Genomic DNA, 13102 nt, shown 5'->3' with positions numbered 1-13102 from the left:
TCAAGTCCATTCTCTAGTAGGTCTGTGTCTTTATTCCTGTCTTACCCCTATGTTCTTCATGACCTTTTTTTTTTCTTAAATTCCATATATATGTGTCAGCATACAGTATTTGTCTTTCTCTTTCTGACTTACTTCACTCTGTATGACAGACTCTAGGTCCATCCACCTCATTACAAATAGTTCAATTTCATTTCTTTTTATGGCTGAGTAATATTCCATTGTATGTATGTGCCACATCTTCTTTACCCATTCATCCAATGATGGACACTTAGGTTGTTTCCATCTCCGGGCTATTGTAAATAGGGCTGCTATGAACATTTTGGTACATGTCTCTTTTTGAATTATGGTTTTCTCAGGGTATATGCCCAGTAGTGGGATTGCAGGGTCATATGGTAGTTCTATTTGTAGTTTTTTAAGGAACCTCCATACCGTTCTCCATAGTGGCTGTACCAATTCACATTCCCACCAGCAGTGCAAGAGTGTTCCCTTTTTTCCACACCCTCTCCAGCATTTATTGTTTCTAGATTTTTTGATGATGGCCATTCTGACTGGTGTGAGATGATATCTCATTGTAGTTTTGATTTGCATTTCTCTAATTAGTAAAGATGTTGAGCATCCTTTCATGTGTTTGTTGGCAGTCTGTATATCTTCTGTGGAGAAATGTCTATTTAGGTCTTCTGCCCATTTTTGGATTGGGTTGTTTGTTTTTTTGTTATTGAGCTGCATGAGCTGCTTATAAATTTTGGAGATTAATCCTTTGTCAGTTGCTTCATTTGCAAATATTTTCTCCCATTCTGAGGGTTGTCTTTTGGTCTTGTTTATGGTTTCCTTTGCTGTGCAAAAGCTTTTAAGTTTCATTAGGTCCCATGTGTTTATTTTTGTCTTTATTTCCATTTCTCTAGGAGGTGGGTCAAAAAGGATCTTGCTGTGATTTATGTCATAGAGTGTTCTGCCTATGTTGTCCTCTAAGAGTTTGATAGTGTCTGGCCTTACATTTAGGTCTTTAATCCATTTTGAGCTTATTTTTGTGTATGGTGTTAGGGAGTGATCGAATCTCATACTTTTACATGTCCCTGTCCAGTTTTCCCAACACCACTTATTGAAGAGACTGTCCTTTCTCCACTGTACATTCCTGCCTCCTTTATCAAAGATAAGGTGACCATATGTCCGTGGGTTTATCTCTGGGCTTTCTATCCTGTTCCATTGATCTATCTTTCTGTTTCTGTGCCAGTACCATACTGTCTTGATTACTGCAGCTTTGTAGTATAGTCTGAAGTCAGGGAGCCTGATTCCTCCAGCTCCATTTTTCGTTCTCAAGATTGCTTTGGCTATTCGGGGTCTTTTGTGTTTCCATACAAATTGTGAAATTTTTTGTTCTAGTTCTGTGAAAAATGCCAGTGGTATTTTGATAGGGATTGCATTGAATCTGTAGATTGCTTTGTGTAGTAGAGTCATTTTCACAATGTTGATTCTTCCAATCCAAGAACATGGTACATCTCTCCATCTATTTGTATCATCTTTAATTTCTTTCATCAGTGTCTTATAATTTTCTGCATACAGGTCTTTTGTCTCCTTAGGTAGGTTTATTCCTAGATATTTTATTCTTTTTGTTGCAATGGTAAATGGGAGTGTTTCCTTGATTTCACTTTCAGATTTTTCATCATTAGTATATAGGAATGCCAGAGATTTCTGTGCATTAATTTTGTATCCTGCAACTTTACCAAATTCATTGATTAGCTCTAGTAGTTTTCTGGTAGCATCTTTAGGATTCTCTATGTATAGTATCATGTCATCTGCAAACAGTGACAGCTTTACTTCTTCTTTTCCAATTTGGATTCCTTTTATTTCCTTTTCTTCTCTGATTGCTGTGGCTAAAACTTCCAAAACTATGTTGAATAAGAGTGGTGAGAGAGGGCAACCTTGTCTTGTTCCTGATCTTAGTGGAAATGGTTTCAGTTTTTCACCATTGAGGACGATGTTGGCTGTGGGTTTGTCATATATGGCCTTTATTATGTTGAGGAAAGTTCCCTCTATGCCTACTTTCTGCAGGGTTTTTATCATAAATGGGTGTTGAATTTTGTCGAAAGCTTTCTCTGCATCTATTGAGATGATCATATGGTTTTTCTCCTTCAATTTGTTAATATGGTGTATCACGTTGATTGATTTGCGTATATTGAAGAATCCTTGCATTCCTGGGATAAACCCCACTTGATCATGGTGTATGATCCTTTTAATGTGCTGTTGGATTCTGTTTGCTAGTATTTTGTTGAGGATTTTTGCATCTATGTTCATCAGTGATATTGGCCTGTAGTTTTCTTTCTTTGTGACATCCTTGTCTGGTTTTGGTATCAAGGTGATGGTGGCCTCGTAGAATGAGTTTGGGAGTGTTCCTCCCTCTGCTATATTTTGGAAGAGTTTGAGAAGGATAGGCGTTAGCTCTTCTCTAAATGCTTGATAGAATTCGCCTGTGAAGCCATCTGGTCCTGGGCTTTTGTTTGTTGGAAGATTTTTTATCACAGTTTCAATTTCAGTGCTTGTGATTGGTCTGTTCATATGTTCTATTTCTTCCTGATTCAGTCTTGGCAGGTTGTGCATTTCTAAGAATTTGTCCATTTCTTCCAGGTTGTCCATTTTATTGGCATAGAGTTGCTTATAGTAATCTCTCACGATCTTTTGTGTTTCTGCAGTGTCAGTTGTTACTTCTCCTTTTTCATTTCTAATTCTATTGATTTGAGTCTTCTCCCTTTTTTTCTTGATGAGTCTGGCTAATGGTTTATCAATTTTGTTTATCTTCTCAAAGAACCAGCTTTTAGTTTTATTGATCTTTGCTATTGTTTCCTTCATTTCTTTTTCATTTATTTCTGATCTGATTTTTATGATTTCTTTCCTTCTGCTAACTTTGGGATGTTTTTGTTCTTCTTTCTCTAATTGCTTTAGGTGCAAGGTTAGGTTGTTTAGTCGAGATATTTCCTGTTTCTTAAGGTGGGATTGTATTGCTATAAACTTCCCTCTTAGAACTGCTTTTGCTGCATCCCATAGGTTTTGGGTCGTCGTGTCTCCATTGTCATTTGTTTCTAGGTATTTTTTTATTTCCTCTTTGATTTCTTCAGTGATCACTTCGTTATTAAGTAATGTATTGTTTAGCCTCCATGTGTTTGTATTTTTTATAGCTCTTTTCCTGTAATTGATATCTAGTCTCATAGCATTGTGGTCGGAAAAGATACTTGATACAATTTCAATTTTCTTAAATTTACCAAGGCTTGATTTGTGACCCAAGATATGATCTATCCTGGAGAATGTTCCATGAGCACTTGAGAAAAATGTGTATTCTGTTGTTTTTGGATGGAATGTCCTATAAATATCAATTAAGTCCATCTTGTTTAATGTATCATTTAAAGCTTGTGTTTCCTTATTTATTTTCATTTTGGATGATCTGTCCATTGGTGAAAGTGGGGTGTTAAAGTCCCCTACTATGATTGTGTTACTGTCGATTTCTCCTTTTATGGCTGTTAGTGTTTGCCTTATGTATTGAGGTGCTCCTATGTTGGGTGCATAAATATTTACAATTGTTATATCTTCTTCTTGGATCGATCCCTTGATCATTATGTAGTGTCCTTCTTTGTCTCTTCTAGTAGTCTTTATTTTAAAGTCTATTTTGTCTGATATGAGAATTGCTACTCCAGCTTTCTTTTGGTTTCCATTTGCATGGAATATCTTTTTCCATCCCCTTACTTTCAGTCTGTATGTGTCTCTAGGTCTGAAGTGGGTCTCTTGTAGACAGCATATATATGGGTCTTGTTTTTGTATCCATTCAGCCAATCTGTGTCTTTTGGTGGGAGCGTTTAGTCCATTTACATTTAAGGTAATTATCGATATGTATGTTCCTATTCCCATTTTCTTAATTGTTTTGGGTTCGTTATTGTAGGTCTTTTCCTTCTGTTGTGTTTCTTGCCTAGAGAAGTTCCTTTAGCATTTGTTGTAAAGCTGGTTTGGTGGTGCTGAACTCTCTCAGCTTTTGCTTGTCTGTAAACGTTTTAATTTCTCCATCAAATCTGAATGAGATCCTTGCTGGGTAGAGTAATCTTGGTTGCAGGTTTCTCTCCTTCATCACTTTAATTATGTCCTGCCACTCCCTTCTGGCTTGTAGAGTTTCTGCTGAGAGATCAGCTGTTATCCTGATGGGGATTCCCTTGTGTGTTATTTGTTGTTTTTGCCTTGCTGCTTTTAATATGATTTCTTTGTGTTTAATTTTTGACAGTTTGATTAATATGTGTTTTGGCGTATTTCTTCTTGGATTTATTCTGTATGGGACTCTCTGTGCCTCCTGGACTTGATTAACTATTTCCTTTCCCATATTAGGGAAGTTTTCAACTATAATCTCTTCAAATATTTTCTCAGTCCCTTTCTTTTTCTCTTCTTCTTCTGGAACCCCTATAATTCGAATGTTGGTGCGTTTAATGTTGTCCCAGAGGTCTCTGATATTGTCCTCTGTTCTTTTCATTCTTTTCTCTTTATTTTGCTCTGCATTAGTTATTTCCACTATTTTATCTTCCACCTCACTTATCCGTTCTTCTGCCTCAGTTATTCTGCTATTGATCCCATCTAGAGTATTTTTCATTTCATTTATTGTGTTTTTAATCGATGCTTGATTCATCTTTAGTTCTACTAGGTCCTTGTTAACTGTTTCTTGCATTTTGTCTATTCTATTTCCAAGATTTTGGATCATCTTTACTATCATTATTCTGAATTCTTTTTCAGATAGACTGCCTATTACCTCTTCATTTGTTAGGTCTGGTGGGTTTTTATCTTGCTCCTTCTCCTGCTGTGTGTTTTTCTGTCTTCTCATTTTGCTTATGTTACTGTGTTTGGGGTCTCCTTTTTGCCGGCTGCAGGTTCGTAGTTCCTGTTGTTTTTGGTGTCTGTCCCCAGTGGCTAAGGTTGGTTTAGTGGGTTGTGTAGGTTTCCTGGTCGAGGGGACTAGTGCCTGTGTTCTGGTGGATGAGGCTGGATCTTGTCTTTCTGGTGGGCAGGTCCACGTCTGGTGGTGTGTTTTGGGGTGTCTGCAGACTTTTTATGATTTTAGGCCACCTCTCTGCTAATGGGTGGCGTTGTGTTCCTGTCTTGCTAGTTGTTTGGCATAGGGTGTCCAGCACTGTAGCTTGCTGGTCGTTGAGTGAAGCTGGGTGCTGGTGTTGAGATGGAGATCTCTGGAAGATTTTCGCCGTTTGATATTATGTGGAGCTGGGAGGTCTCTTGTGGACCAGTGTCCTGAAGTTGGCTCTCCCACCTCAGAGGCACAGTACTGACTCCTGGCTCCTCAATTTGGGATGATTTGTTGTCTATTCATGTATTCCACAGATGCAGGGTACATCAAGTTGATTGTGGAGCTTTAATCCGCTGCTTCTGAGGCTGCTGGGAGAGGTTTCCCTTTCTCTTCTTTGTTCTCACAGCTCCCGGGTCTCAGCTTTGGATTTGGCCCCGCCTCTGCGTGTAGGTCGCCGGAGGGCGTCTGTTCTTCACTCAGACAGGAAAGGGTTAAAGGAGCAGCCTCTTCGGGAACTCTGGCTCACTCAGGCCGGGCGGGAGGGAGGGGCACGGAGTGCGGGGCGAGCCTGCAGCGGCAGAGGTCGGCGTGACGTTGCACCAGCCCGAGGCGCGCCGTGCGTTCTCCCAGGGAAGCCGCCCCTGGATCCCGGGACCCCGGCAGTGGCGGGCTGCTCAGGCTCCCGGAAGGGCGGTGTGGACAGTGACCTGCGCTCGCACACGGGCTTCTTGGCGGCGGCAGCAGCAGCCCCAGCGTCCCACGCCCGTCACTGGGCTCCGCGCTTTCAGTCGCGACTCGCGCCCGTCTGTGGAGCCCCTTTAAGCAGCGCTCTTAATCCCCTCTCCTCGCGCAGCAGGAAACCAAGAGGGAAGAACAAGTCTCTTGCCTCTTCGGCAGCTCCAGAGTTTTCCCGGACTCCCTCCCGGCTAGCTGTGGCACATTAGCCCCCTTCAGGCTGAGTTCTCGCCGCCAGCCCCAGTCCTCTCCCTGCGCTCTGACCGAAGCCCGAGCCTCAGCTTCCAGCGCCGCCCGCCCCGGCGGGCGAGCAGACAAGCCTCTCGGGCTGGTGAGTGCCGCTCGGCACCGATCCTCTGTGCGGGAATCTCTCCGCTTTGCCCTACCCAGGTATGTGGGGAGTTTCTTGCCTTTTGGGAGGTCTGGGGTCTTCTGCCAGCGTTCAGTAGGTGTTCTGTAGGAGTTGTTCCACGTGTAGCTGTATTTCTGGTGTATCCGTGAGGAGGAAGGTGATCTCCGCGTCTTACTCTTCCGCCATCTTACCCGGAAGTTCTGTAGCCAATAGTCTTTCTTTTAAAGTCTATTTCGTCTGATATGAGAATTGCTACTCCAGGTTTCTTTTGATTTCCATTTGCATGGAATATCTTTTTCCATCCCCTTACTTTCAGTCTGTACGTGTCTCTAGGTCTGAAGTGGGTCTCTTGTAGACAGCATATATATGGGTCTTGTTTTTGTATCCATTCAGCCAATCTGTGTCTTTTGGTGGGAGCATTTAGTCCATTTACATTTAAGGTAATTATTGATATGTATGTTCCTATTCCCATTTCCTTCATTGTTTTGGGTTCGTTATTGTAGGTATTTTCCTTCTGTTGTGTTTCTTGCCTAGAGAAGTTCATTTAGCATTTGTTGTAAAGCTGGTTTGGTGGTGCTGAACTCTCCCAGCTTTTGCTTATCTGTAAGGTTTTAATTTCTCCATCAAATCTGAATGAGATCCTTGCTGGATAGAGTAATCTTGGTTGCAGGTTTTTCTCCTTCATTACTTTAAATATGTCCTGCCACTCCCTTCTGGCTTGTAGAGTTTCTGCTGAAAGATCAGCTGTTAACCTGATGGGGATTCCCTTGTGTGTTATTTGTTGTTTTTCCCTTGCTGCTTTTAATATGTTTTCTTTGTGTTTAATTTTTGACAGTTTGATTAATATGTGTCTTGGCATATTTCTCCTTGGATTTATTCTGTATGGGACTCTCTGTGCCTCCTGGACTTGATTGACTATTTCCTTTCCCATATTAGGGAAGTTTTCAACTATAATCTCTTCAAATATTTTCTCAGTCCCTTTCTTTTTCTCTTCTTCTTCCTGAACCCCTATAATTCGAATGTTGGTGCGTTTAATGTTGTCCCAGAGGTCTCTGAGACTGTCCTCTGTTCTTTTCATTCTTTTTTCTTTATTCTGCTCTGCAGCAGTTATTTCCACTATTTTATCTTCCACTTCTCTTATCTGTCCTTCTGCCTCAGTTATTCTGCTATTGATCCTATCTAGAGTATTTTTAATTTCATTTATTGTGTTGCTCATCGCTGCTTGATTCATCTTTAGTTCTTCTAGGTCCTTGTTAACTCTTTCTAACATTTTGTCGTCTATTCTATTTCCAAGATTTTGGATCATCTTTACTATCATTTTTCTGGATTCTTTTTCAGGTAGACTGCCTATTTCCTCTTCATTTGTTAGGTCTGGTGGGTTTTTATTTTGCTCCTTCACCTGCTGTGTGTTTTTCTGTCTTCTCATTTTGCTTATCTTACTGTGTTTGGGGTCTCCTTTTTGCAGGCTGCAGGTTCGTAATTACTGTTGTTTTTGGTGTCTGTCCCCAGTGGCTAAGGTTGTTTCAGTGGGTTGTGTAGGCTTCCTGTTGGAGGGGACTGGTGCCTGTGTTCTGGTGGATGAGGCTCGATCTTGTCTTTCTGGTGGACAGGTCCACATCTGGTGGTGTGTTTTGGGGTGTCTGTGGCCGTATTATGATTTTAGGCAGCCTCTCTGCTAATGGGTGGCGTTGTGTTCCTGTCTTGCTAGTTGTTTGGCATAGGGTGTCCAGCACTGTAGCTTGCTGGTCGTTGAGTGAAGCTGGGTGCTGGTGTTGAGATGGAGATCTCTGGGAGATTTTCGCCATTTGATATTATGTGGAGCTTGGAGGTCTCTTGTGGACCAGTGTCCTGCAGTTGGCTCTCCCACCTCAGAGGCACAGCACTGACTCCTGGCTGCAGCACCAAGAGCCTTTCATCCACCTGGCTCAGAATAAAAGGGAGAAAAGGTAGAAAGAAAGAATTAGTAGAAGAAGAAAGAAAGAAAGGAAGGAAGGAAGAAAGAAGGGAGGGAGGGAGGGAGGAAGGAGGGAAGGTAGAAAAAAAGAAAGAGAAAATATAAAGTAAAATAGAATAAAGTATGATAAAATATAATAGAGTTATTAAAATAAAAAATAATTATTAAAAAAAATTTTTTTAAATGGACAGATAGAACCCTGGGACAAATGGTGGAAGCAAAGCTATACAGACAAAATCTCACACAGAAGCATACACATACACATTCACAAAAAGAGGAAAAGGGGAAAAAATCATAAATCTTGCTCTCAAAGTCCACCTCCTCAATTCGGGATTATTCGTTGTAAAAAGAGGAAAAGGGGAAAAAAAATCATAAATCTTGTTCTCAAAGTCCACCTCCTCAGTTTGGGATGATTCGTTGTCTATTCATGTATTCCACAGATGCAGGGTACATCAAGTTGATTGTGGAGCTTTAATCCGCTGCTTCTGAGGCTGCTGGGAGAGATTTCCCTTTCTCTTCTTTATTCTCACAGCTTCCGGGTCTCAGCTTTGGATTTGGCCCCGCCTCTGTGTGTACGTCGCCGGAGTGCGTCTGTTCTTCGCTCAGACAGGACGGGGTTAAAGGAGCAGCCGCTTCAGGGACTCTGGTTCACTCAGGCCGTGGGGGAGGGAGGGGCACGGCGTGCGGGGCGAGCCTGCGTCGACAGAAGCCGGCGTGACGTTGCACGAGCCTGAGGCGCACCATGCGCTCTCCCGCGGAAGCCGTACCTGGATCCCGGGACCCTGGCAGTGGCGGGCTGCACAGGCTCCCCGGAAGGGAGGCATGGACAGTGACCTGCTCTCGCACACAGGCCTCTTGGTGGCGGCGGCAGCAGCAGTCCCAGCGTCCCATTCCCGTCTCTGGGGTCCGCGTTTTTAGCCCGGCTCGCGCCCATCTCTGGAGCTCCTTTAAGCGGCGCTCTTAATCCCCTCTCCTTGCGCACCAGGAAACAAAGAGGGAAGAAAAAGTCTCTTGCCTCTTCGGCAGTTCCAGACTTTTTCACGGACTCCCTCCCGGCTAGCCGTGGCGCACTAACCGCTTCAGGCTGTGTTCACGCCGCCAGTCCTCTCCCTGCGCTCTGACCGAAGCCCGAGCCTCAGCTCCCAGCCCCGCCCGCCCCGGCGGGTGAGCAGACAAGCCTCTCGGGCTGGTGAGTGCCGGTCGGCGCCAATCCTCTGTGCGGGAATCTCTCCAGTTTGCCCTCTCTGCCCCTATTGCTGCGCTCTCCTCCGTGACTCCGAAGCTTCCCCCCCCCACCGCCATCCTCCCTCTCTGCCATGAAGGGGTTCCCTAGTGTGTGGAAACCTTTCCTCCTTCACGTCTGCCTCCCACTGGTGCAGGTCCCGTCCCTATCCTTTTGTCTCTGTTTATTCTTTTTTCTTTTGCCCTACCCAGGTACGTGGGGAGTTTCTTGCCTTTTGGGAGGTCTGAGGTCTTCTGCCAGCGTTCAGTAGGTGTTATGTAGGAGTTGTTCCACGTGTAGATGTATTTCTGGTGTATCTGTGGGGAGGAAGGTGATCTCCGCGTCTTACTCTTCCGCCATCTTCCATCTTCCCCTCTCTCCTCATTGTCGATAATGTTGATACTTGACCATACATAGCAGCTTGTGGGAGTAACAGAAATAAGAAGGAAGTATTTTGTGGTGCTAAATAACATTTTCTCATCTAAGAAAACTGTTAGGTTTATTATTTTCCCACTATTATGTCTTATATTGCTTAAGAGTATCTACTTATGGATTAATAATATGTTTTAAAGATAAACAGATATTCTTAATGCATAGATACATTTGTCATAGGAAAGTGATTGTTTAGTGTATATCTTCTGTTTTCAGAAGCAATGGAGATTTACTATTGAAAAGTAATATGAGAGCAAATGTGGTTATTTTATGAGGGCATTTCAATAAGGGTTCTTTTGACCCATGTAAATAAAATATGAAATGCCTCAATTTTAAATTTCTCTCACATGCACTCGTTTATTCAACATTGACCAATATGGTTGCATTTACCGTAATTTAAAGATAGGCTTCAGCATCAAAGAAGGATTTTAATAAATCAAGATTGATGATTTTCCTGTCCATTTGGCTCAATACTGACTTCCAGCTTTGGAAAAAAGATAATTTTTAGAAGCATGAATTCTGAGAAGGTCTTTCCTAATAAGTTTCCACCCTAACCTCTTGGTGTCTGAAGTCCTTGGGGATTTTTCCTTTGAGTATTTGTACGTAATCCATCAAGAGTATCACTTGCATTTTGATTTGAAATTTCCTGACTTTTAGATGAAAAGAAGTGCTAGAAATTTTGGAGTCTTAAGATCCCCCTCCTCTAATGCATTCAGATATTTATCAAATATTTTATGAACTCTTAATTTGTGCAGGCAATGTGCTACGTTTTGGGATACAGAGATAACTAAGCCATGCTCCTGATCATCAGGAAACCTCTCCTATAATGGGAAGAGGCTATGTTAGCAGCCTGTGTTAGAGTATGTAGGTATTACAACGGAGGGGAAAATAACTTCCTCATGGACTGGGGAGAGGGGCAAGAGGAAAAACTCAGGAATAGTTTTTCAGAAGAAATAACAGACAGTAGTTTCTTTTGATTATACTAGAGTATCTACTCATTATAGGGGAATAAACAAATAGTCTCATTTGTTCATATGAGACCACTTTTTTGTAATGCCTTTATACAGTATTTGAATGAGTATGGACTTGACCTATCAATTATTTTTCAGATTTCATTTTAGTGTGGATGCTCAGTAGCAATATCACTCATGTCTGATTTCATTATCAGTGAATTTACTACTAACTGTAAAATAACACTAATGCATAATAACTGAAAGTTATTTTAGTTGTAAAATATAAGTGATATCCAGAGTTGCTTCTTAGCTCTTTATATATATATATTTTACATTGTAGATGAAAGAGAAGATGTTCAAAAGAAAACATTCACAAAATGGATAAATGCACAATTTTCTAAGGTAAGGATATTTTACTGCTCCTCTGTTAAGATGTGATGCTGAATTTTCAAAATGAACTATGTATCTGTGTAATTTAAATGTCCATATTGTTTTTTCTCATAGTCTTTTTACTTTAGCTGTGCAAATCTGGGAATATTATGTTGACTTTTAATTAAGGAAGAAGCAGCAGAATACATGGTAAAGAGAAATTATTTAATTTGATAAAATGTATCTTTGGTTCTTCTTGATAATGTGAGTTTCTTTAACAACATCAGTCATCAGAGGATTTTTAACAGCAATCTTCCATCAAGTAGCTAGTATATGTCATGCACTAGAAGAAGATATGAGGAATTTTTATTGTTCTGAAAATGATTATTCTCTTGGTCGTTCTTGATCTTTACAAAGTTCAAGAAAATCTGATAGGCTATTTGGCCTCTATCACTTAGAGCATGTGTGAAGTAATTTAAGATTATAAGTTTGTTCTCTTTTTCTGTAAGCATCAATCCATACTCTTAATATTTATTTATTTTGCAAATGCAACTAACTCATGATCAATAACAAAATTCTAGATAATTTTTATATGAACACACTGAAATATTCTTACCTTAAGAGTGCAATATTAAGGAGGTTTATGTGGATTTCAAGGTTAGAGAGACTTAATTTATATTTAATAATTTTGGATTTGGGCAAATAAGTCAAATGCTTTGTAAGTCAGTTTCCTCATCCTTCTATTGTGTGTGTGTGTGTGTGTGTGTGTGCACCTGTATAATAAATCAAATCCAGAGAGTGGGAGTATAAAGCTAATAAAATATGGACCCTATATGCAAAGCTTTAAGAAAGGCAAAATGGTGATACTGGTTATTTTGCAAGTTATTGTGATGATTAAAAGAGGCACTATATGTGAAAATTTCTAGCACAGTGCCTGACACTCTTAATATATACATATAAATTACTTTCTCCATGGGTCTGTCTCACTATGTAATAATCTTGGTAATGGATCCAAAACAGTCCACTGGGAGATGCAGTCTAAAAAGTGTTCCCTTTACTACTACAAAAGGTTTTAGAGTGTCATCCATTCTTTGTGGTATTTGATAGCAGAATATTGAAAGGTGCTCTTTAGTGTATTGGCAAGAAGTAAAGTTACTGAATTTTAACTAATCAAATTTCATTTTTATTTACTTACTGAGTTAATTAATAAATTGCTATTACAGAACTTTAAGCAAACATAGGAATGAAACACATGTTTTTAAAATCTCAACTTTTTTTTAACTAAGTGGGGCAGAATTAATAAAAAAGAATAAATTATAACAACACAAATGAAGAAGAATAAATGAAAAACAAACTCGGAAATATTTAGGATAGGAATTCATAATTCTCAGAAGATTTATCAGTTGTGTGTATATGGTTTAACTGCTATATCTAGTAGCCTCATTAAAATTTTCTTAATTTCAGAACTTTGTAGCAGACCATAGATAAAAGCTTTCAAAGAAATCTACCAACAAATCAGAATTGTAAAGAGAGTTTTTCATAATAATAATTTAACATAATACTGATTCTTTGAATTAAACCAATAAGTTATTTTAATAAGGTGTGTAAACATGATAAACACTTGTGAATTCTCATTCCCACAAATCTAAATAGATCATCACCCTCTATACATTGACATTTCCAAGTGTTGTTTACCACAATTCATGTGCTAATATACAAACAGTAGTTTGATACCCTATCTTCTATGAATACATTGTGGGCACTGTCTTAGAGCAATTTTTCCTTACCCTAATGATCACCCCTATTTTAAAAGCTGTGGAATAATCATATGCATGAGTGCATTTACTGTTTTTTCCCCAAATTTCCCCTACCGCCGCCGCAATTCAACTCCCACTTATTTCATTTATCTTTAAGTGTTCTCCCTAAACCTATTACAGTTGGATCAAGAGAGTCACCATTCTTTCAAATAGCAAAGTTGCATATTTGGGCACACCCGAGGTATCAGGAATATAAAGAAATATTTATAAAGACAGAGGGAAAA

The 13102-nt window shown here is 40.2% G+C and overlaps 1 protein-coding gene across 3 annotated transcripts in view; it reads left to right on the top strand.

The window, feature by feature from the left end:
• Positions 1–13102, top strand: part of DMD (dystrophin) — a gene marked incomplete at both ends in the record, with an annotated part of 2093893 nt that overhangs the window by 185307 nt on the left and 1895484 nt on the right. For all 3 annotated transcript variants that reach the window (XM_079728248.1, XM_079728247.1, XM_079728246.1), the window contains one exon: positions 11033–11094. In XM_079728248.1, the coding sequence (XP_079584374.1) occupies positions 11033–11094 (62 nt within the window). The remainder of the gene's footprint in view (positions 1–11032; positions 11095–13102) is intronic.

Source organism: Hyperoodon ampullatus (genome assembly GCF_949752795.1).
Source record: "Hyperoodon ampullatus genome assembly, chromosome: X".
Classification (NCBI taxonomy): domain Eukaryota; kingdom Metazoa; phylum Chordata; class Mammalia; order Artiodactyla; family Ziphiidae; genus Hyperoodon; species Hyperoodon ampullatus.
Note: the sequence above shows the minus strand (reverse complement) of the source record. Positions and strands in the feature narration are given on the sequence as shown.